Source organism: Diplotaxodon limnothrissa, linkage group LG1 (genome assembly GCF_057381915.1).
Source record: "Diplotaxodon limnothrissa isolate DT_005_m linkage group LG1, D_limnothrissa_male_GT1.1, whole genome shotgun sequence".
NCBI lineage: Eukaryota > Metazoa > Chordata > Actinopteri > Cichliformes > Cichlidae > Diplotaxodon > Diplotaxodon limnothrissa.
In genome coordinates this window covers 21,237,539-21,263,850 of record NC_140596.1, presented here as the reverse complement: position 1 = coordinate 21,263,850, position 26,312 = coordinate 21,237,539, and the positions used below count along the sequence as shown (strand labels likewise).

General features: G+C 39.7%; 1 protein-coding gene across 1 annotated transcript in view; it reads right to left on the bottom strand.

Moving 5' to 3' along the window:
* Positions 1-1,291: 1,291 nt before the first annotated feature.
* galnt18b (UDP-N-acetyl-alpha-D-galactosamine:polypeptide N-acetylgalactosaminyltransferase 18b) overlaps positions 1,292-26,312 on the bottom strand; it is a 97,116-nt gene continuing 72,095 nt past the window's right edge. The window contains exons 7-11 of the mRNA XM_085354867.1: positions 25,328-25,513; positions 21,879-22,016; positions 10,439-10,534; positions 7,504-7,668; positions 1,292-1,438 (exon numbers count right to left, since the gene is read on the bottom strand). Coding sequence (XP_085210993.1) covers positions 1,292-1,438; positions 7,504-7,668; positions 10,439-10,534; positions 21,879-22,016; positions 25,328-25,513 — 732 coding nt within the window. The remainder of the gene's footprint in view (positions 1,439-7,503; positions 7,669-10,438; positions 10,535-21,878; positions 22,017-25,327; positions 25,514-26,312) is intronic.

The window sequence follows — 26,312 nt, the reverse complement described above, 5'->3', positions numbered from 1 at the left end:
AAGTTAGAGCAATTGAAGCCAATAATGGAAAGTTATCCTGGGTGTGTTGAGCTTTGTAGCACAGTGTGTATACAGTCTTTTTTGATTTTTAAAATCCTGTCCTGTCTGCCAGCTTTTGCAATCAGAATTGTGATCTAAATGCATTTTGGTTCCAAACACACTTTGCTTCAGCAAGAACAGCTATATAAAATCTCTACAGGCTCCTGTTGTTCATGTGAATCTTTTATCTCCTTATTTAATCATTTCTATTTGTGTTATTTCACTTATTACACTATATGTTGTATGTCGATGTCTAAGGCAGGACAGGCAGGAAAAAAAAGAAGCAGAGGGGGGGATGGGGGAGATATAATAAAATGATAAAGCACAAATAGAAGTGCACAGTGTATCGCCGACTGGTGTTGCTGTAAGAAAAGCCAAACACACAGCTACTGGAACACATAAATCAAAAAATATATAGATACATAAATCAACAGTCTTCTTGTAGTGTGAGTGTGTGTGGGCACGTCCCAGGGCCTCGGGGGGCACACCCCACCCTACCCTCTGGGGTCACCCAAGGCCCTGTGTGAAATGTGTTTGTTGATTTGATTGTAAGCTTGAATCCTCCATCCATCCATCCATCCATCCATTCTCTTCCGCTTATCCTTTTCAGGGTCGCGGGGGCGCTGGAGCCTATCCCAGCTTGAATCCTTTCAGCTGATAATTACTGCTAGATTGACCTGTTATTTCAAATACTGACCTCGAAAAAAAAAGGCACTGCACTCTATAATTATTAGGCGTTATTTCAACGTTATATATTACAAATATTCAAAAATATTTACATTTAGAAAATATCAATTTCAGATTTATTCCAATATTTTCCACAACTGTACAGCTCAATCGCATAATAAACCTACAAACCCGAGACACTAAAATAAAAAATAATTACAGCAGGGACAGATTCTGAAAGCTTGCTACACAGTAGCAAATATTAACAAGTACCCATTACATATTTGAAGTCAACGAAAATCTGACTGTACTGTATTTACCACAAAATATACTAAATATACTACATTGCCAGATCTGAAAAATATCTGCCAACTATGGCTGTTCCTTTAGGCAAAATAAAATGTTTAACATTTATGATGTGATGTCGACCGGCTCTTTAGAAGACATCGTGGCTCTCAAAATGAGTGCTCCCGCTTCCCAGACTTTCACACACAGAGACTCACACTTGCATACACAAATGCACACAAAAGAGACGACTTCATTCAGTCCAGTTGCTATTGACTCCAGTGTTTCCTTCGGCAGTCAGTCATAGGGAGCTGCTAAACAGCACATTTGTGATGAACCATTTCTGTCCAGTGCATTTCTGCAGAGCCAGTTGGTAGCCAAACTCATTGTCACTGCTTGCTACAAGCTCTAGGCATCTCTTTGATTTCCTGTTTTGAATGGATCCTCCCTGAAAAGATAAAAGCAGGCTGGTTAAAATTGTGCCAGAATCCAGAAGAGACAAAAAAAATGTGTGCACAATATAACCTGCCTCTTTTTAAACCCACACTGCTGTGAATGGTTATAGATGTAAGCTACTGAGGAGCCCTAAGCTGGGTTTTTTTTTTTTTGGCTGATTCACACCATCCTCACTGGGCCACCAGATAGCATCAGCATGGTTAAGGGCAAAAACAGCAACGTGATTACCAGCTTTGTCATTAGCTTTTTTCCTAGCAAGGCTCTGGATAAAAAAGGCTTGACTCAAAAGAGGAAAACGAGACACAAACACAACAACAGACATCCCAGACAAACAGGAAGAGAAATTGAAACCAGGGCATGAAGGACACAAACACCTCATATTAGGTTTCAGAGCTATTACAATATTGTTTAAAAAAAACACCTTCATTTAATAGACAAGTCTTTGATTTATTGGAGGATGGGACATATGGAGGAAGAGCAAAAACTAAGGTCCAGCAATTTATAAACTTTAATATGACACCTGCTGCCAGAGTCTGAACAGAATGAGACCATCAGCTCAGTAAAAATATTGAAGCATGTCTTCATGAAATGAGGCAGGATTTTCTCATTACAGTGTCAGGGCTGACAAAGGGCAAGTGACTGAAGAGGAGGCCTTCAACAGTCAATACAGTGTGGAGAGGGCTGTGTGGGGAGAGCTCTTTTCAGTGCTATGAGAGGAATGCAAAGGGATGTGGGAGGAAAAAGACCCAAGGATTGGACAGCCTGTACAGACCTGGTGCTAAATTATTCTTTCAATGTCTTCACGAGTTTTGGCCCATGTGTGAAGTCCAAGAGACATTTTTACAGATAGCAGATTTGCAGTAACTCTGGAAGTGGACATTTAAAGACCATTAAGACATGCACCACCCGATGGGGCACTGTGTGGCACAATGAAGGAAATAACCTAAAGGATTGGAGCTGTATAGGCACAGATCCCCATTCCTGATATAGAAACAGAATATTTTATATGACAACAGCCTGCTATTCATTTAAGATACTGTTAAGATATGATTTGCAAGGTCAAATCTCATAATGAAATCTGACTACAGAAGCAAAAAATGGAAAATGAGCTCTATTACTTCCAGTTTCAGCCCTATGCTCATCATCAGGGTGCTCGAACCCCAGTAAACAGGACCTACACCGAGATATGATTATTGCTATTATTTAATAAGGTGGCTTTGTTTTAGTGTAACCAGCCATTGCACTAACTTACCCACAGTATCCTAAATTCTCACTGCTTACATAACAGTTAATGTCTAATAAGCTTAGACTTCAAATATAGAGAACAATGGCTGCTCTATTTAGAGCAGACACCTTCAAACTGTCAGGTTTCCCTAACCAAGAAGAGGAGGATTTTTTCCACAGGAGGGGGAGGGGGGCATTAAACACGAGGCACAGCTATTGCATGAGGTGAAGGGTACCAGAGGGGCACACATGTCTTCTCCATAAGCAGATATAGCGACAGCTGTAGCTGTGATACGATGTAGAAGAATATTGCAACAAATAATTTGGTATTTCCCGTGGGCTGACTGCATTGAGGGGGTGTGCAGTAGCAATATAACCCCCCAAAACACTTTTCCCTTTTCATTTATTTTTATTTTTTCAGGTTACGTTTGTGTCATTCTGAACATCACACTATTTGAGGTTTGTTTATAAATGTTCTCTGATTTTTGAAATGAAAGCTGGGATTAAAGCCCGTCCTCCTGTGTCAGGTTGTACATCTGTAAGGCTGAAGTACAACATGCTTCCAGTCCACAGGCAGTCTGTGGACGGCCCGTCTACTTGCAGAGATGTTGTCAATCATGCACAAAGTATGTGACACAATTGGTCTGTCGCCTATTCTTGCTTTTGCTGTTTCTGGTCCATCAGGCAGCCTTAGAGAAGAGCGAAGTTAGAACATATAAGAAGCTGAAGTGAAATAAAATATAAAAAGCACTGAAAGGTTTGCACAGTGACTACCACTGTCTGCATTTGTCATGCTGTATTTTTTGATTTTTGATATATATTTTTTTAGTCATGCTTCACTCTCTTTCCTATTCCGACCCACTTGTCAACCAATCAGAATTCAACAATAGACAGCATCATCCACATTCAGGAATGTGCAGGAAAATACCTCTCTCTTAGCTAACTATATGGAAATCCATTTACAAATGGACACCATAAATTATGCAGAAGAGCTGAGGGGTGTATTATGAAGCGAGGTTGCTTAGGAAGCTATGCCACAAAAAATGTCTCTCTTTTTACCTGGCTGAATCACCATGGTAACTAATGCTGAGCACATAACCTGTTTGGGAGCATTCTACTATCCTCCCAACACTACGGCTACTAAAACCACTGAATGAAGCGCAAAATGTGCATATCAATGTCGTGGGAGTGGTGATGCAGATATCATAAGTGATGTTATATTTCATTCTAATCTGGTTTTAAGTCTCTTAACAGAGAACACACAAAAAAAGATTAGAATGATCTGCCAATATGTCCACAATGTCTTCCTTGTGTCTCTTTCCTCTTCAAATGTGTCCAGATTAGAGTTTCAGAGCTCTAATGTGCAGTACTGAGAGCACACTCAGTGCTCAGCGAGTGATAAAATAATAAAACTTGAAATAAAATGCTTATTATACTGCTCTGTGTAATATTAACAAGATCAATGATTTTCTGCAGCATTATCCTATTTGTAAGTATTGCATTTTACTATTTTTTTAATGACCACTTTATCATCAGCATCTTTTTTATCATTTTTTTTGCTGATGAAACATCAAATGCCAGCACGGTGGCACGGTGGTTAGCACTGTTGCTGCACAGCAAGAAGGTCCTGAGTTCAATTCCAACACCAGGCCAGGGTCTTTCTGTGTGGAGTTTGCATGTTCTCCCCGTGTTTGTGTGGGTTCTCTCCGGGTACTCCGGCTTCCTCCCACCGTCCAAAGACATGCAGCTTGTGAGGATAGGTTAATTGGATAATCCAAATTGGTGTGAATGTTCGAATGAATGTGAGTGCGAATGGTTGTTTGTCCCTGTGTGTTGGCCCTGCGACAGACTGGCGACCTGTCCAGGGTGTACCCTGCCTCTCGCCCTATGAAAGCTGGGATAGGCTCCAGCGCCCCCCGCGACCCTGAAAAGGATAAGCGGAAGCGAATGGATGGATGGAAACATCAAATGACATGTGAAACTCAGAGCTTGAAGCACTAAACTGGGTTTAACAGAGAAAGTTGATAATGACCTTCATAAGCCCATTATCTCCAGCTGGAGTTTTAGTTTTTATCAAACTAGCTAAGGCTAAAAAAAGTGGTATGAATAAAAAACAAAAAGATTTTGTTGTAAAACAAAGGGGGCCTAGCAAAAAAAGTTTGGGAACCACTGAATTAACCTAACATGCATGTCTTTGGCCCAAAAATTACCAGTTAAAACATGTAAACTCCAGATTTACAGTGTGTTAAAAAATAAGATAAAATAATGATAAAACTTAGGGTATGTTCATACCTTTATAAATGTCTTTTTTGGATAATTATATAAATGCAATTGTAACTTAATCTGGGGATGCAGCTATTGTTCTGGCTCTTGCATGGAGGGATGACATATTTATTCTTATTCATGCCTGCAAAACAATTATCCCATTGATTTGCAAACTGGGAAAACAGGTGTCAATAAACACAATGCAAGACTTATTGGAATTGCTGAACAAACCAAAGACCTGGGCGATGATTCACAGAGCTGGAACTTGGCCATTATAAAAGCCAGAATCACTGTAAATCTGTAACACTGGGTGATAAAAGTAGAAACTCGGGGTTTTAATCAGCCAACTTGTCTACATGAAATCTTGGTACGCCTTCTTAAAATGTGTGGATACATATCATAGACAGGGCGGCTGATACTTGAATTGTAACAGTGATTTAAAAAAAATGCATCGCCCACAAATTATACAACCAATCCAAACTCTACGATTTAAGTTTTGTTTTTAATCTACCACCATGTGAGTAATCTACATGAAAGCAAACAATTCATTTATTTCTCAAACTGAGGACAATGGAAATCACACTGTGGCTAATGAGAGGCTTTTAGAGTGAGTAAAGGAGGTGAGGCAATTTTCCACATTTCATTAGAAAGAGATTAAAAATATCTTTATCTAACCAGGTTTTGTGCAGAACAGTGCAGCATTTGAATTAAGATAAATCAAAGTTTTTTCCCTCTTATTTGCAGAGCACTCCTTCTTTCAGAGTTGGAGAAGCTGCATCAAGGCAATCTATTTCTGCTGAAGTTTGACTCCTTGTGCAGCTAAAACTGTGTCAATAATTGATGGCACATTTCAGAGACGTATGCTCCAGCCTGGCTGATATGCCCTCATTCCACTTACTAAATTATACAAAGTTAACTAAAACTGCCACGTTAAGATCAACAAGGGAATGTGTGACATATGATCTTGAGCGTGTGTCTGTTATGCCAAACCAAACAGACACAGGTCTAGAGGCACTGGAGTGAAAACTGTGCTGTCCTTGTTACAGCAAGCCTCTTTAAAAGCACTATTTTGGGATTTTATACATAAAAATGAATCTGATTGTACTCTGACAGCAAAGCAGAGGATATGTGGAGCCAAATGAAAGCACAAAGTAAATCAAAATCCCCCCAGTTCTATTGAAATACCACTGAGCTACTAATGGAGTGAGACAGTCATTAATTTTCAGTGAGTCTTTGTGTCCAAATTAGCTGAAGAGAACTTAAATTGTAAATTAGCCACCTACATGATTATAATATTTTCCTGAATACTTAAACTGATGCTTGAAGTCTAAAACCAAACAGTTGACTGTGTGGACTGTAGATTTTAGGGGATCCAAGATGCATAACGCAGGAGACAGAGAAGCGAGCATTTTATAGTGAGAACCACATCCAAAAAACACAAAGAGAAAAGCAATCCAAGCACAGACACAAAAGAGGAACACACACTGGACTTAGAAAATGACATGACAAAGGACAAGGGGAAGACAGGTCTATGTACTTTAAATGGAATGTCAGATTTTAAGTGCTCCCTTAATTATTTTTCAATTCAGTTTTATTTATATAGCGCCAAATCACAACGGCAGCCGCCTTAAGGTGATTTATGTTGTAAGGTAAACACCCTACAATAATACAGAGAAAACCCCAACAATCAGATCATACCATGTGAGCCAGCTACTTGGTGACAGTAGGAAGAAAAAACCTCAATTTTAACACCACAAACTACGAAAACAAAATGGGAAATAACAAAAAGACCCAACTAAATACTTAGACAAGAAAAATAACACTGAACAAAGAAAACGTTGAGAAAAAAGGTAATAATATCCCAAAACTGAAAAGCAATACAGCAATAATAAAACCAAGACAGGGATTTCAAAATAAAACCATTACAAGAATTCAAACCCCAAAACGGATGAGTCAAAACTTTAAATACTACAATATAGAAAACCCAAACTTACATATATAGACGAATGATTCAGCACTCAGAGATAGCGCACGGCCCTGGAACCAGGACACCATTAACACTTAAACTAAACTAAGTGTGTGAATGCCCTTTTTCTGCTATGACACCATTTTTACAAAACTATAAACACAACTTTCTTTCACAGGCTCGAGAAAAACATCCCATGGATGTGAATAAAGTCTGATGGCCTGACCAACAAGGAAGGTGAGATTAAGCTTCATTGATTCTGGGTTTTTTTTCCTGTTTTTTTTTTTTTTTTTAGTACAGTTTCTTTGACTTTCTTCTCAGGCACTTTCTATTGTTTGAGGGGATTTACTGAAACCTCTTTTCCTCTTATGTTCATACACATACACATTTTAATATCTGCGTGTATCTGTGTTTACCACAGAACAATTGTCACTGCTATGTGTTGCAAAATGAATGAACAACAGCCACAATTTATACTTTCAGTGAAAATTTGGTGCTAAAATGATGGATGGTAATAATGTGATAATGAGTTTTCCAGGAAGTGTTTGGAAGAGCTATTTAAGGCTTTTTCTGAAGATCTGTGCTGTGGGTTTCTTTTTTACCTGAGTGAAGAGCCAGTGGAGTTTCATACGCTTTTCTGCAGCATAGCTGCACTCAATGAGGCGGGGTCTGCTATTCACATCCACCAGGCACTTGTTGTCATCGTCATCAATGGTGGGACTGAGGAGCCCGATGTGGAGCCGCTGAGTACTGGTGTAGTAAACATTCTGAAATAAACACAAAACCCAGCTATAAGCAAACTGCATGCTCCTTTACTGTGCATGTTCAGACTGGCGTGGTTGGCCCTTCTCCAGCTGTATATGCTATACAGGTGTTAAACTATGCAGCAAATGAGGCTTGCTCTTGGGTTTTCTTTCAGTATGAAAGAGAGATCTGTGAGGCTGATTTACATGCATTAAAGATGCATATTTATACTGCTTTCCTGACTGAACACAGGCTAAAAGATAGACGAGGCGAGGCAACAAAAGAAGCTCATTGTTAATTCAGGAATTGGGGGGGGAGAGAAATAATTGTGCTTTCTCTGATGGAAACCTTCCCAACAGCTTTTTTCCAAGGGAAAATGTTTGCTCATATTAAGCTGACAAAGCTGTAAATCATTTGCAAGAATGAAGCAAAGGAACGAGTTATGTATTCACTGACACAAAACTTGCTTTGGTTTGGTGAAGAGCACAGAGTGAAAAACACGACGTCTTGAACAAACATAATGTGCTATGCTGTGTACCGATGATTTGAATGTGCTCAATCGTGCAGGGGTGGAAGGTAAATAAGTAAACTCGAAACTCTTTGATTAATTAATTACATTTTTAAAAAACTAAAAACATGTTATGTTAGCACTCTTTTTTTTTTACCAGAGATATTTCAAAAAGATAAAACTATATGACCTTTAACAAAAAAGAAAATGCAGCTGGACGCCTAAAGCAATAAAAAGAAATTAATGTCGCTTTGTTTTTTCCCTTCTCCCGCTAATCAACTCACCAGATTTATCTAGTGACCCAGTGGAGGGGCACAACACCCACATTGGCTGCCACAGTATCTAACTGTGTAGTCCAGAAAACAGTTAAAATTAGCTCCATGCCTCCACCTTGACCAGCCATAAAAAAAGAATAAAATGCTACTTACACATCAATGGATCAGTATCAAGTGTCTGACTAGACCCCTTTGTATGCAGAGCGAGTACAGCTTTACACGTTGTGCTGTCAACGCTGTGGTTTTACATGAGCAGAACTGTGACTCTAGTATTTTCACATTGTTTACTAGTAGACTTACAAAAGTAAAGGATCCGGGTATGTATACTGGAAGCTTAAAACAAAGGGATAAAAACAAAGCTCAAAGGTGAACACGTTAATTGTGTAGCAGAATTTAAATGTTAAAGAGGTGCAAACATCAACGGAGTAGTGAAATCACCAGAGTTCCAGAGTTAAACTGAGCTTGAAGCAGACAATTACACAGGAACTATGTGGATCTGGGGTACAGATTACCCACATCATCCCCTCTATTATCAGTCAAAGATACTCAAAATACTTTCTTTTATTAAAGTTTTATTAAAAACACAGAGTTAGATTGTATTACTTTTACTCTAATCATATTTGTCTCTTAATTCCCAAATTACTTCCTGCCTCTTTTGCACCAGGCATTAAACAAATCTGATAAGAGTGATTTAAAAAAAAATAAAAATCAGTGCTGCTCACGTTTGGAAATGTGCAAGCTGCCAGGCCTTTGTGGCAGTGGCTTCTGTTGTTGCTGTGCTTAAGTCGGTATGTTTTATTACTGCTCGAGCTAGCTGGAGGGCTGTATGTTTGCTGACAACATGTTCTACTGTGGGAGTGTAAGCTTTGTATTACTCTTTCTTTCATGTGTACCTTGGCAGGTTTCTTTTAGCACATTTATGTACTGCTTTTACCACAGCACTTTGGACACAAAGCCTATAAAAGCAACATCTGCAGAAAGTAGCTGACGCTTAAAATGACTCATTCGGACCGACTAGAGCATGCATTTGCAACAGTCATTGTATCTGTACCAATATAAAAGCAATCCAGGGACTAATTCCTCCCGATGATGTAACACTGAAACATAAAAATAGAGCAGACCAGATTTGTCTTGCAGCAGAGATCCCTAATCTCATTAGAAATGCTGGTGCTACTCCAATCCTTTGTTTGATATGCCTGGATTTATAGCTCAAAACAGATTTATAATTAACAAGTTTTAAGTTATCTAGGCCTGAAAAAAGAGCTGTTTAAGCAGAATAAGGAAATAATAATTATTAACATTCCTAAAGCTTACAGATATATCACCGAAGATTTCTCTGGGATGAGTTTTAAATTGTACAGTGGTGTAAACATCAACACAGGCCACACTGAGTCTGAAGCACATCCAGTAGTTTCATTTAAATAGAGAGGGATAATGTCAGATCAAACCACACTCTATGAGACATGTTTACAACCATCACAGCAAGGTTAAACAGTTTGAAAACAACCTGCTCAGATGTAATGGAATCGATATGCTGGGAGAGACTGGAGAAAGCAAATGATAATCACGCTGTACTAACATTTGAAGACACAAACTCCCTCCTATTTGAGCTGACATATATCCTGAATAAGCAGTTCAGACAAACAGCAAATAAAAACTGATTAAAAACAAAAAGACAGAGTGTAAACAGAAAGCTGGAGAAAAAGATCAAGGTACAAAATATTGTAATCAAAAACATGGTCTTTGCAACTTGTTTTGTTGATAATGTGGAATTTTATTCCGAGCTGAATTCCTTCAGGAAGGTTCACAGCTAAATTGAGGTGTATTGCGATTAGAGACAAGTTTAATATGTATTTAAAAACACCCGGGACTGTTGCTAAGGTTATCTTGATAAGATAAAACAAGTTTGGGTAAGACAACCCAAGATATATAGGTATTATATTCAGTTTTAGTATTTGCTCCATGCTGAAGTGAAGCGGAGACAGAGAGGATGTTTAGGAGAGCACTAACCTGTGGTGTCATCCCGTGGCAGAGATACAGGATGGGCATGTTGTCATTGTCAGGCCCCTGGTCCAGACACAGATCAGTCTTCAGAGAATTTTTCAACTGGGGAAATGCACAAAGAAACAAAATTTAGTTTTTAAAGTCAGTACTATGACTGTGTTTACATGTGGCACAAGCAGGTAACACTATAAACTAAATGAAGTTTGTTATGTTACCTTTACATCCTTTAGAAATATGTGCTTCCATCAACAGTAGTATCTAATTTCTACAAGGTTCACGCAGCGAAGTGCCGAGCTTCCATTCAAGCCTGTCATAATTAAAAGACAACTCGATGCGCTCTTTTCTAGTACAGCTTGATTTATTCACCTCCTTTAATTTATTGAAGTAGCTACAAAGAAAACTGAAAAGAAACATGCGAGAAAAAAAAGATTTTTGCTGTCCTGCAGAATTACAATTGTACTCAAAGGGAGAATTCTTGACCACCCTTAAGAGTTTAACTAACTGAGCAAAAAAAGGCAATTATTTAAGGTGGTAAATTACATGTCACTTTATTACTCCGTCGATTGATCCTGGTACCATTTTATAATGCTTGCTGCAGCAAGTGTCTTTTCTTTGTCTGAGAGAAGTCCTGTTAGTTCTTCAATTTGTTACTCCAAATGTGTGAAAAATCGATGGTGTACGGAGGACACTGCTACAAGACAATGATATTTTCTGTGCTGTTTTGTATGCATGGTCAGTTTTATTTATTATGCTGGAGTATGTACTGATTATGATGCTTTTGTAATCCAAAGTACTACATGTCAGAGTCTAAGGAGCTTGGAAAGAAAAGCATCTGGACTTCTTTAAGTTGCTTGAAGACGTTTCACCTCTCATCTGAGAAGCTTCTTCAGTTCTAAGGTCAAATGGTGGAGAGTCCCAGATTTAAACCCTGTGGGAGTGTCCCCCTGAGAGGGACAAAAGGATCCCCTAATGATCCTTTACCTAATCACACGAGCCAAGGTGTGAAAACGGGTGTAGGTCACAATCAGCCAAGGTTTCGGGTGAGCTCATTGTGAAACCTGGCCCCACCCTATCATGTGATTTCCTGAGGTCAAATGGTCCAGGATGTGAGTGGGCGTTAAGGTGTCTGGGAAGGGATCTCAAAACTGGATTGTAGATGGCAGACAGTTGGTGTTGCAAGCCACCGCCTCTGTTCAAACATGGTCGTTCACAGTGGACATAGATGGCTTCTTTCACTCTTCTTTCAAACTATCTGGCTTCTCTTTCCAAAATGTGAACATTGGCATCCTCGAAAGAGTGACCATTGTCCTTTAGATGCAGATGGACATGTCAGAGTACTACATGTTTGATCAATAAGCCAAAAACAGTCCACGAACAGAGCGAGGAAGCTCTGTTCAACTCTGCACTGCATTATTTCTTCTTCCATAGGGGAGGAAATTATTACCGAGACAGTTAGTACTTCCTGATGCAGTGCTTGTTTTTGCTTCGAAAATACTTCTACAAAACTGTGTAAGTTTGGAGCTAAAAACCCAGAAAGACAAATAAGAATTACACTCGCCACTTTATTGGTTATACCTGTTAACAGGAAGCTAAAAACATGAAACATGATTGTATAACTTGAATATAACCAAAATTGAACAATTGAAGGTTGGAAAAACACTGCCTGGTCTGATGAATCTCAATTTGTGCTGGATCAGTCAGCATTTGATCAGTCAGAATTTGTTCTGAACAACACGCAAGCATGGATCCAACCTGCCTCGTATCAATGATTCAGGCTGGTTTGATAGTGTGTGGGAAATTTCTTGGCAAAATTCAGGCTCCTTAGTACCAAGTGTACATCTGAGGAATGTTTCCAGCACCTTTTTGAATCTATGCCACATATAATTAATGCAGTTCTGAAGGCAAAAGGTGATCCAACCCAGTACAAGCAAGATGTAACTAATTAAGAGGCCAGAGAGGTTTACATCCCACAGAAACCATCTAATACCAACATCAATCATACATCTTCACTGTAACTCACAGAATATGAGGTTTAAAGCATAATTACAGGAAATACAGAGGAAAATGGACGTGAGTGGGTCGAAAGATCTAAACATGAATCATGTTCTGAATCCTCTTAAACTAATTTTTACTCTATAAAAATGTAAATCAGAACTGTTACGCTTCATGAACATGACTCAGATTTTGAGGCCCAGAGGGTTATTCATGTGCGTCATGACAAAGGTTGGCAAGATTGCAAGATACAAAGTGCACCGCAGGGAGCTCAGGGATAGTGGTTTGAGCAAGGAGTGAATTAGGCAAAGATGTGAGATCAGAAGAACACAGTTGCTCCGGGGATGTCTACTCGTATCTGATAATCAGTAGATCCACAGGCAGCACATGGCCACATCAACAGTACAGGTCTAAACTATTCTAAAGCTATAAAAACAATAAATATGTAACAGTAAGCGACACCTATGGGAAAACAGTCACGTTGAACCATCAGGACCTTTAGCTTTTGAAAGATGATGCATGAAACATGTTTCAGAAAATATGTGGGTGGAGTATTGTTACAAGAGAGATTTAAAAATGAAATCCTTCAGATTTGATTGGACTGCTCTAATGTGTGCACAGCAAATACAAAGCTGGATAGGAACAGGAATTAGATACAAAGCTGTAGAGGACAAGATGAGGGAGAAATAAATAGACCTGAAACACGTGAATTGAAAATGTGAGGACAACCCGATATCACTGCAAAGCGTGTAACAGAAACACCGGGCCACCGTTTCCATTTTATGCTTTGCTTCTTCAAAGTGTGAAATGGACACGCATGCAGAAGTTTCCATAACAGCAGGCGGAGATAATATATTTAAAGCCAAGAAGTCACTAATGAGCAAGGAAGGTATGAAATACATTCCAGGGTCCTTAATCACTGCAAACAATTAAGATAGGCGGCTAATATGTATTTATAGGGCTGTGCGATATGACAAAAATCTCATATCATAAGACGTTTATCGTCCTGACAACAATATAAATCACAAAAATGTAATATTTTCTGTAAATTCTGTGACGCTCGGGCAACTCGACTTGCGTGAAGTTTTTCCAGCTGGGCGTCCTTTATCTGGATTCGAGTGTTTTAACCGATGCATGAAACTATACATTTTCTTTCAAAGTTTGAGTCTAAGGTTTATTTTTTAGCACCTAACAGCTCTTTTTCTTTTTTCTTTTTTTTCTTCTCATCCGTAAACTCTCTGCATACTCTTTCACGTGATTCAGTTTTATTTGAAAAGTCTCAACAGGATCTTGAGCTTTATTGTGAAAGGTTTAGTAGAAAACAAACAAGCGGACAGCGGAGCCACGCGATGGTTTTACCATCATTGTTGCTAACAACAACATGTAAAAACAGGCACTTGTCCGTGTGGTTATATTAAATATAAGAGAAAGAGAGAACTTTAAGAAATTAATATAGCCACTACAATGACCATCAAAATGATGAAAAAATATTGCTGTAAACAGTTTATTTTACGACACCACGAAACAAACGATAGCGTATTAGGAAACGATAGAAGTTTTTATATCGTATTTGTATTTGTATTTGTATCTTTATTTATTTCAGACATAATAAAACAAACAAAAAAACCAATATATACTCGTCTACATGTATTTTCATTTACGAATATGAATATATGTGTAGATATACACACACACACGTATTTGTACAGACAAACAAGAAAAATATAATAAAATAAAACACATTCGTCTAACATGAGATAACAGTTGTTTGGTCTGAAAAGGAGTAGGAAGAAGTATGCACATACTTATTAACTCCTACCCCTGCTCAACATCTTATTAATCCCACATATTTACCTAATTCTCCTCATCACATATTCCACACAATACACAAGAAAACTTATATCAACAAGGCTGGCACGATATTTATAATTTAAATACGAGTTGACATATTTATACATACAATGGGTGATTGTCTTTTTCAATATCATATCCTTCCAAGAGTAATTTTCGAAGTGTCTTTATGAACTTGCCAATTCCTGAGCATTGCTGTAATTCTGCAGTAAAGCTATTCCACAGTTTTACTCCATAAATAGTTACGCAAAAGGTTTTAACATTTGACCGTGCTTTAAGAATCTTCAGATTCAATTTACCCCTTAGTTCATAGTCTCCTTCTCTGTCATAGAACATCCTCTGTATATTTCTTGGTAACATATTGTATCTACATAATTTTTGCCGTTTTGTATTTTATAAGATCCATAAACTTCAATATTTTTAATTTCAAAAACATGGCGTTAGTATGGTCTCTATATCCAGCTTTACTAATTATCCTGATTGCTTTTTTTTGAATTTTACATATTGGTTGAAGTGAAGTTTTATATGTGTTTCCCCAAATTTCCGCACAGTATTCCAAATATGGCAATATAAGTGAACAGTAAAGTACCCGGAGTGATTTGGAAGGCAAAAAATATTTAACTTTACTCAGTATGGAGACACTTCTTGACAGTTTAGCTTGTACATACTTTATATGAGGTTTCCAGCAGATTTTGTTATCTATTATCACACCCAGAAATTTTGTATCCGAAACTTGCTCTAATTCGACATTATTTACTAATAACTTTGCTTCGGCATCTTTTTTATAATTTCCAAATAACATAAATGTCGTTTTTTCCAAATTTAATGATAACTTATTTCTATCAAACCATGTTTTCAGTTTAATCATTTCTTGTGTGACAATTTCCAAAAGCTGCTGTAAGTTCTCTCCAGCACAAAAAATATTTGTATCATCTGCAAACAGAATAAACTGTAATATATCTGATGTTCTACATATATCGTTGATATAGAGGATAAACAGCTTTGGTCCCAATACTGACCCCTGCGGAACTCCACAAACAATGTCCATACACTCTGATTGATGTTCCCCAATTTTCACAAATTGTTTCCTGTCTCTCAAATAACTCTTTACCCACTCTAACACCACTCCTCTAATGCCATAATACTCCAATTTATCGAGTAATATTTCATGATTAATTGTATCAAAAGCTTTTTTTAGGTCGATGAATATACTAGCTATACATTGTCTTTTATCTATATTGTTAGTGATATTTTCAATCAATTCTATTAATGCCAATGATGTTGATCTATTTGATCTGAAACCATACTGACTATCCGTTATTATTTTATGTTTGTCTATAAATTTGTCAAGTCGATTAATAAAAACCTTTTCCAGTATTTTTGAAAATTGAGAAAGTAGAGAGACAGGCCTATAATTTGTGAATTGGTGTTTATCACCATTTTTGAACAATGGTGTTACTTTAGCTATTTTCATTTGTGTCGGGAATGTACCAGTTTGTATGGACAAATTGCAGATATGTGTTAAGGGTTTGGAAATGCCCTCTATCACTTTCTTGACTATTTCCATATCTATGTCATCAGAGTCTGTGGAGTTTTTTGTTTGTAATTTCCCAACAATATCAATGATTTCCTTTTCTTCTACTGCCGTTAAGAACATTGAATGAGGATTGCGATCAATGAGTCTGGTTTCTTTCTCTACCGATATATATCGTTATATCGAACAGCCCTATGTATTTAGATGCTAATGTGTTAATAATGTCTGTTTAAATTCTTTCCTGTGATTATTTTCATGTTGGCTAAAAATAAAATGTCTCCCTCTGCTGGTACTGCAGCCTTCTGCAACTTATTGTGACTTCTGCATGGAAATGGACATGGTGGGCTTGTGCGCATATTACCCATTTTGGCCTGATACTGGGTTATCCAGCCAGAGGTAATTCATCAGATCATCAGTTTATCCAGTCTTTTCTTTTATGACCAAATACCTGTGAAAACTAAACAAATTTTCATTCATTGCACTTTTGACTTTGTGCTAGGGCAGATTAGCGAACATTAGGCTAACATTAGCTAGGCTAACATAGTGAATGTGATAAACATTACACCTAATAAACAGCAGAATTTGCAGTTTTATTTATTGTTAAAAAGTTTGTGATTCCCACAGCTTCATACACCAAATAAAGCAGCGGTCCCCAACCTTTTTTGTGCCACGGACCGGTTTATGTCCTATTACAAGCATGGCCCTTTAAGGGTGAAGCCTGATGGGAAATGTATTTGGGATGTGTGTAGCGGGACTGCCCTGGTGTAGTTGTGTGGAGAGAGAGACGAGAAGGGGAAAAAGTAACGGTTAACAACAGAAGAGACGGAAAGAAAATTAGTAAAAGGAATATAATAACTCCCTTGGCAGCCAGAGTTGTGTCGGCGATGCTCGCTGTGAGTAAACTGTTTCAGCCCACTGTACACGGTGTGTTTGTGCGTTGGAGAAGAAATAAAGTTCGGTGAAGCAGTTTTCCTACGCCTCCTTTGATCTTTTTACTAGCGGAGTTGACCTGTACAGTAAGCTAGTTGCCGGCTACGAGCAAGTCACGGAACCTTCAAGTAACTGCCAGAGGTTTCCTTACTACGGTTCGGGGTCGCGGATCTGGCGCGGTAACAGTCCTACAATATTTTCACAGACCGGGCTTTAAGGTAATACAACAAAATAAAATCTGTACCGGTACCAAAAAAAAAGATGTATTCATAATACATGGGAAAAGACACAGGGAAACTGAGTTAACGATAAAAACGATCAAAAAATAACGATAAAAATTGATAAAAACCCTGAAAACCATAAATTTCACACCTGAGCCTCAACTCTTGCTCTTGAAATAGTATGTAAAATGAACAGATGTAATAAAATTATTAAAAGTAAGCATTCTGTAGTGAATCTGATTATAAGAAGTGTAATGATGTTGTAAACAGAAAGTCAGTGAGATTTTAATATAAAGACAAAAATAAAAAACAGTAAATACGGCACAACAATGCTCTGTCCTTTTCTCTCCTACAGTCAGTAGGAATAACCCAAACAACCCATGAGCTCTTATGATCTTATGATTAGTCTAATGATTTTTGAACTGATATATCTTCTTGAGCCCCAATGCTCAAGAGGTATGCAACCCACAATGACTTCAAGTTTCCTTTAAGTCAATTCACTCAGTACAACACATAAGTGTGGGATATCATATCCTCGCGTGTCATGGCTGAAGAAACCTTTATTCACGCCTTTAAGGTGGATGACCTGTGATGACATACGCACAGCCCCGCCTGCACATATACCCCCTGTCATCACAGTCATCCCTCAGTTTTTATGCTCTTCACCTCACTGAGAATACCTCTGCTGATTTGGGCTAGCTAGCTGTTGCTAGTTAGCTCCGTTGTCTGCCGACTTGACGCAGTTGGAGCACTAACTTCGACTTTTCTTGTGCATCGTTTTGCTTTGCGCTTTGGAATGGACTCCAAACCTAAGCGAGTAAAGCAGAAATCTTTTGTCCACCCCTGTCCTCAGTGGTGCGGTTTCTGTTTTCACAACAAAGACCAGCACGATGCCTGCCCTGTCTGCCTGGGGATTGTCCATGCTAGGAGAGCATTGACAGAGCCGGAAGCCTCTACATTTTGTCACCAGCTCTGGTGCTCAACCCTGGAAAGATGGGTGACGTTTGTGGAGAAAGTCCTGGGATGGACGGCTGTTGCAAGGCATGACACTCTCCTCTCCAACTCTGGGGCCCCGGCTTCATCCGAATCCGAAGACGGATTAAATCACCCAAAAGCGATATTACTAAAACGTGGGACCAATACATAAATTTCCATCACAATAGGTTAACCCTCTGAGCTGTGGAATTGAGTGGAGAAAGTGGAGACACTGCTTTTCCCCCTCTGTTGCCGCCCAAGAGGCACCACTTAAGTTCTGTTCAGGTTGTCAGCCCCAGAAGGCGCTGCACTTTCCTAACACCGTCTCCCAAGCAAAAACCCCTGGCACACAAAATGTCTCAGGTTGTAACTCCTGGTTCGGGTGTGTTAAATGTTCAGGTGACCACATCAAGTATTCCCGCTGTTTTTCATTGTTGTGCCCCAGGAAAGGTTCCTCCAACAAAATGTGTTAATGTACATGTTACCATGTTACAATTGACAACGTCACACCAGCAGTGCTGCAGGTCATCTAGCTGGCTCCCTCAATGGCATGCTTGCGCCACCTCCCCGTGGGTGTTGCGAACCGCAGCTATGGGTTACAGGTTGCAATTCCGTTGATGATTCTCGTTTCCGCAGAGTCATCAACACTACTGTTGGCAACGAGGCAGCAGTGATACTGAGGGAAGAAATAAATGCGCTATTGCAGAAAAAAGCAATATGAGTGGTCCCTGCTTCGGAGACAGAAAATGTTATTTTGTTGTTCCGAAAAAAGGGGGAGGGCTTTGTCCCATCCTCGACCTTAAGTATCTATGAACGTACAAGTTCAAGATGCTAACACTCAGACAGCTTTTGAATTAAGCCGGCCCAGGTGATTGGTTTGCAACAATCGATCTAACGGATGCCTATTTTCAAGTGGCTTTACACCTGAACCACAGGCAGTTCCTGAGGTTTGCATTTGAGGGCATAGCCTATGAATACCTGGGTCTGCCGTTCAGGTTGTTGCCTGCTCCTCGCATCTTTACAAAATGTGCGGAGGCAGCACTCAGACTCTTCAGAGAGAGAGGAACCTGCATCTTAGCCTATCTAGACAACTGGGCTCGTAGCTTGCTCCAGACAGCAAGCGGCGACACAGCTGTCACTGGTTCTGTCACACATTCAGACACTCGGTTTCTTTGTGAACTTTCAAAAGAGCTCGCCAATCCCAAGTCAGCAGATTTCATTCCTGGAAATATGCTGGCTTTCCAGACATGCACGTTTGTTGCAGCACAGAGTGGCCTTGTTTCATCGCTCACTGCCCACTGTTCTTGTCCAAAATCGACCACGATGCACCCTTGGGCATGGACGGGCTGGCGCACCAATGGCCAGATATGCTCCTGTATGCATTTCCCCTCTGGTTCTAGAGAGAGTGCGTTGGCAGTCTCTCTGATTCTAGTGGCCCCTTGGTGGCCCACAAGGTCGTGGTGTGCAGAGATAATCAGTCTGCTAGCAGCAAGTCCTTGGCAGCTTCTTCTCCGCAGGGATCTCCTCTTCCAGACAGGAGGAGAAGTGGTTCATCCGAGTCCAGATCTGTGGCGCCTATATGCTTACCTGCTGAAAGGTCAAACTTGGTTAATAGGGGCCTGCCACCTAGTGTGGTGGCGACAATTCAGAGCGTTAGGGTCTCATCCAATAGAGGCTTCAAGCAATGGTGCCAGGACCGCCACACTCTCCCATTCTAGTGCTCTATTGTGGATGTTTTGACATTCCTGCAGGAGCTGCTGGATAAGGGCCTTTCATTTTCTACAATTAAGGTTTATTTAGCAGCTATCTGCTTGTCATATTATTTTTTTTTTACAGGGTGGCACCAGGTGCACATCCCCTCGCCATATGTTTTTTTAAATGGGATTCGCGTGACTTGTCTTTGGTGCTGGAGCCCCTTTGTGGCTCCCCTTTTGAAACCATTGGGTTTGTGGATATATAATTTATCTCATATAAGACTGCATTGTTTCTCGCTTTGGCTTCGGCAAAGCGAATGGGTGACCTTCATGCTCTCCCTGTGCATCCCTTCCACACACAGTTCTCTGCTGTCGGCTGCAAGGTCATATTGCGTCCGAATGCTGCATATTTTCCCAAGATCATGCCTGCATCTTATAACTCAATGGAGCTTGAGTTGCTCCCCTTCTTTTGCAGCTGAAGAGCAGAGGAGGATGCATTGTCTTTGTCCAGTGCGTGCACTGGATTATAGAAGCTATCTCACTGGCGTACAGCACTAAGGGCCTTGCTTTGCCCCAGGGAGTGAGAGCTCATTCCACCAGGGGGATGGCAACCTCATGGGCTCTTTTTAAAGGTGTATTAGCTTTATTTTGATACCAAGATTGTTTACAGAGAGTTTGTAATTGCAGAGAAATACTCCATTCATTTTGGCCATGTCATTTTCGAGTAGGAAGCTCAGAAAGACCTTTGGGTAGGAATAGGTTATACAAACTGGATTTTATGATGTGTTCTGTCATCTGACTGAACTGTATACTTTGCCCCCCTCCAATTGCTTGAATAAATAATCAATTTGGTGATGAAGGCTAAACTGTGGCCATCATCTTTTAGATTGTTCATATTACAATAAAGGCAATATCTTGTGTACTTACGGTCTATACTAGTCTATAAAAATAACAGATCCATGGGGCCTATTTTTGTGGCCAGTAAAGTAAAAACTTAGAAGTGCACAGATCATTAAGGAGAGAGTTACTTTTAATGGATGTGGCTGGTAATTATGCATGATGAATGGGGCTACTCAGTTAGCTGCATTACTAGAAGTAAAAGTAGAGGCACTGGCAGTTCCTTGGCAACTTTATAGGTAAAGATCCAAATACACATCATTAGCTATAATTCATAAGCTAGCTGTAAAGTGTAATTTCTTATGTTAGTGCATGGCATATGGCATGGCAATGTCACATGAAATATCAGCTTTCTTTATCTCTCAGTAGTGTATTTGTTATGCATGTGGAAGAGTGTATACCTTGGGGAGACTCAAATCAAATCAAATTAAATCTGCTGGGCTGGGTTAACTAATCAACCTAAATCACATTTGATTGTATACATCCACAAAATCCAAATAGGCAATTTCTCGCATTGTCTTTCTCTTGCGTGTACACACACACACACACACACACACACACACACACACACACACACACACACACACACACACAGAGATAAACACCTATCTTTAGCATAAATAATACTGAAAAATTAGTTTGACACTGCCGCCTTGCCTTTGTATTTTGTTGTTTTCATTAGACAAGGTTGACAATCTGTTGCACGTAATGAACCCACATGACACCACAACTGAGTAACCCGTGAATGCATGGCACAAATACGGGGTAATTAGGTCAACTAATTCTGGGAAATTAATGTAATGAGACTCATCTATTCCCTTGTCTGTATCCATCCACTATCTACTGTCAGTTAATGTGGGGGGGAAAAAAAGATAAAAATGAGTGTGATAATAGTGTGGCCTGTGTGTCACTGTGGATTAGGGTGGATCGTAGTGATGTGGCGTGGGAGGACCGTGGAAATGCAGCTGTTTGAGAACACCTAGGAATGGGCAAATAGAAGCATTGCCAGCATGCCAATTGGGTGTTATGTTTTCTGGCATTTCTGACTGAAAACTGTGCCGCAACGCTCTCTAGAAGACTATGCTACAGGTATCTTTTAATTAACCTTACTGCAGTTTATATGAAAAATCATAAGAATCAAAAAAATAATAAATACTTCAGCTGTGTAGTGTAGGCAAGTGTCAGAGTTGCTGAAGCAACCTGGTCTATATGAACTGTTTGTGTTCCTGACTGCAGCCATCCATATCCCAGCACAAGTGATTAAAATGATTTGCTCAGGCACGGTTTAGCCCTGCGTTGGCATTTGCAGACACCGAACTGAATTTAGGATGAAGAGAGAGTTGGCAGCTTACTACTCCGTATGCGATGGTTTCACTGTACATCCTCATATCTGGGTAGATGTTGACCAGGTACCAGCGGAAAGTTTTACACTGCAGCCTCTTCCTCAGAGCCTTCCTCTCAGACACATCGCCAATATCAATCCCTGAGTCCTGCATTAAGGAAACAGCAACACACAGGACAACTCAGAGATGCTCACGCAGAGTACAGAATTGATTACCTGTAGATTGTAAAAAGATGACTCAAATAATGTGTCATTGAGGTGCATTGTGCAGCCGTTTGTTGTGCATTTGAACAGCCCCTATAAAGTTTTAATGTTTTTTCTGTTTTGACTTAAAATCCATCTTGCCTTATATTACTAGTGGTGAAAAATAACATTAGATTAAGTGTATATTTAAAAGTACAGCTTTCATTTCAGTTGTTTAAGTGAATTTCTTGGATTTAAGATTGAGTTGTTTTTTTTATGTGTCACCTCTAGTTTACTTAAGTCCAGGGTTTGGAAACTTCTTCCACCACTCACAGTTACCATCTGCTGCATGTTGTCCTATGCATTGCCTCTAGCACCACCAACGCCTCTCTCAATTAAGATGAAGAGGATGCAAATATTGCTGATGTGGCTCTCCGTGGTTCAAAAACATCCACAAAATTCAAATTCAAATCAAATCAAATTCAAATTCAAATTTTATTTGTCACGTACACAGTCATACACAGTACGATATGTAGTGAAATGCTTGGACAACTGCTCGTGACCTAAAGAAAACAAAAAAGGAAAAGGCTATGAATAAGATAGGAAATAAATATGAAAAATTAAAAAGGGTAAATTTAACTAGAAAGGAATAAAATATAAATTAAGGTTAAAAATGAAATAACTGTACAACACAAATTAGAATGAAGGGTAAATTTAACTGGGAAGAATAAGATAAAGATAAATATATAAATTAAAGTTGAAAATAAAATAACTGTACAACAAAATACACAATACACAATGTAGAACTATATAAGAATGTATGAAGAAATCTAAATATAAATAAATATATACACAATAACAGCAGCTGTACAAGTATTAACCGGAAATGAAGAATATAGTGACCAGTGTTGTGCAAAACCAAAGTCCAGAAAGTCCAGTGTGTGTGTAAGAACTGTATGTGTGGGTCAGTACTGTGTGGTGGTGTGATTGAGAGACCGTATCGCCTGCGGGAAGAAGCTCCTCCTCAGTCTCTCTGTGTTGGTCTTCAGGGAGCGGAATCGCTTTCCTGACCTCAACAGAGAGAACAGTCTGTTGTTGGGATGGCTGAGGTCCTTCACGATCTTCCTGGCCTTGGTCCAGCACCGCCTGCTGTAGATTGAGTGCAGGTCAGGGAGCTCGGAGCGGATGGTGCGCTCAGCTGACCGCACAACCCTCTGTAGAGCTCGTCTGTCCTGCATGGTGCTGTTCCCGAACCAGGTTAAGATGTTTCCCGCCAGGATGCTCTCTATGGTGCACGAGTAAAAGTTCCTGAGCACCTTGGAGGGCAGTTGGAAGTCTCTCAAGCGTCTGAGGTGGTAGAGACGCTGTCGGGCCTTTTTCACCACGGTGTTGATGTGACAGGACCATGACAGGTCCTGCGTGATGTGAACTCCGAGGTATTTGAAGCTGTCCACTCTCTCCACTGGGCACTCGTTGATGACGGGGGTCTGGTAGTTCCTCTCCTGCTTAGTGCTGAAGTCCACTATCAGCTCCTTTGTCTTACTGACGTTTAGAAGGAGGTTGTTCCTCTGGCACCAGTTCTCCAGATTCCTAATCTCCTTCAGGTAGGCCGTCTCGTTGTTATCAGAGATCAGGCCCACCACGACGGTGTCGTCAGCAAACTTGATGATGGTGGTGGAGCTGGTAGTGGCCACACAGTCATATGTGTACAAAGAGTACAGCAGGGGGCTCAGAACACACCCCTGGGGGGCTCCAGTGCTGAGAGTGGTGGAGGCTGAGACATGTCCGCCCATCCTTACTGCCTGTGGTCTGCCAGTTAGGAAGTTGGAGATCCACTGACACATAGATGAGCTGAGTCCCAGATGCTCCAGCTTGGTGGTGAGTGTGGAGGGAATTATGGTGTTAAATGCAGAGCTGTAGTCTATGAAGAGCATTTTAACATAATTCCCCCAAAAGTGAACTCAGATGGATGCAAACTTCGGATGAGCACTATGCTCATTTTGAGGCTCTCAGAGGTAAATTAACACTGATGATTTCACTGTGTGGTTAATTCATGGGGCTAAAGCTGGGGCAAAATTTCATGCTTCTTGAGTACAGGCTCTGTTAAACGCCTCATTATTGCCTGAATGAATTGCCTGCAGATGTTCATCTATTCATAACATGGATTTACATATTCAAACAGATTATTCAGGACAAGAAAAAAGATTCAGTGAACAAACATTTGACTTTGCCTTTGAGGGATGCTACATTTAACATAAGATGACACAGCGTGCATATTTATTTTGATTGACCAAATCCAAGATCAAATAAAAATCTTTTTTTTTTATGAAATCCTTGAAATTTGACACTAATACAACTGTGAAAACACGCTGAAAATATTACGTAAGTATATGTGAGTATAGCCTCAAATGCCTCAAATGAAAAGACTGAAAAGAGTAAATCAGCGGCATTTCTGCTCCAACATATTGAATAAATGACGTACAGCGCCTGTCTTTGCATTTTATTTTGTTCTTTCTGTATTATTCATTATTTCACTCCCAAGTCACACTATAATCCAGTTACTTTCTTTAATTAATCTTTTAAATTATTATTGTCAGCCTTTACAATGGATTTTCTAAATGCTAATGTCCTCATTTAAACCATTTTCTTGAATCATATTAAGCATTTATTTATTCAGTGGCACGTATTTAATTCAGGCCAGTCTGTAAGTCACAAGAAAATCATTTCATTTGAGCCTTCAGGAGGTGTCAGGGGCCTCGTTCAACTAAGCATCTGTGATGGGAGGAGAGCAGCTGATAACAGATGACACTCAACCCTCAACATTTAGATTAGGTAGCTGAAGACTGGACTCAGCCTGATCATCCTGAAATTTATGGTGCTTTTCTCTGATATGATCGCTTATTTGTGGGTTTGCACATCTGACTTTATAAATACTCCCTTTGGATTATGTCACAAAAGGAAAACAGTCAATCATGCTGTGAGAAATTATGAAGTTCTTGTTTTGATGTTATTTTTAGGGTTTTGGAAAGGAACCATCATTCTTTGAAGACTCTTTCTGAATAGTGAATGAATGCCACTAAAGAAGAGCTGTTTATTTTCCTTGTCTGCACACATCTAAAGTATCAGCAGTCCAATCGTGTAAAAAAAATCACAACAATTTCCAAGGGATTAACTTTTTTCATTGCACATTGCACTACTGACAAGGTGTAAGCTGACATTCCCCACCCTCAAATCCATGTGTGACTTGTGCTTGTTGTCATTAACATGGTCACTGACCTCCAGTGGAATATTCCAGGCCATGTAGACGTGGCTTTTAAACTCATCCATCCAAACTTCTGCAACTCTGAGGGCGTTTCGACGTACGTGCGATGTCAGGTCCTCAGTGTAGGGTTTATGAGCACGCTCTATGTGGGCGATGCGAGCACAAGGCAGGACTTCGATGCTGCCTCCACACTGCCACACCTGGATTTAAGTATTCCAAATACAAAGAAAAGAAAGTTCTGTTAGTTTTTTCACAATAACAACCCAAGCTATTGTTGTGCTGTTTAAAAGTTTATCTTGAAATATTCAATTAAGTCACAAAACAGACAGATACCCCAGAAGACTTTAAGAAAACACAGCTGCACCACAGGCTGCACAGATGTTGCTGTTACACACTCTAGGGCCTTGTACCTGATGCTCATGCTAGCAAGCAGGCCCTCTATGGAGCACTGAAAGTGTCTAAAGGATACTTTAGAAAGGGACGAGTTTCAATAAGCTGTACTGTGCTGCCAGAACTGGCAATATACGGGAAACTTTTTTTTCTGCAAAGACCTGTGACCCATTTTCTGTTGTTTTTTTTACACTCACAGGCCACCTTATCTCATTAAAAATGCCAGTATAATCAGCCAATGACAACCCAGCAGCTTAATGTATTTAGGCATGTAGACATGGTCGACACAATCTGCTGAAGTTCAAAGTGGGCATCAGAATGGGGAAGAAAGTTAATTTGAGGAACTTTGAACATGGCATCGTTGTTGGAGCCAGATACGCTGGACTGAGTATTTCAGAAACTGTTGATCCATTAAAATTTCTCACACACGACCATCTCTAGGGTTCATAGAGAAAATTACAGAAAGCAGCAGTTCTCTGAGTGCAGATGCCTTGCTGATGCCAGAGATTCGAGGAGAATGGCCACACTGCTTTAAGCTGGTAGGAAGCCAACAATAACTCTAACAAAAACTCATTAGGCAGAAAATCATGTCTGCTGCAGAAGACCACA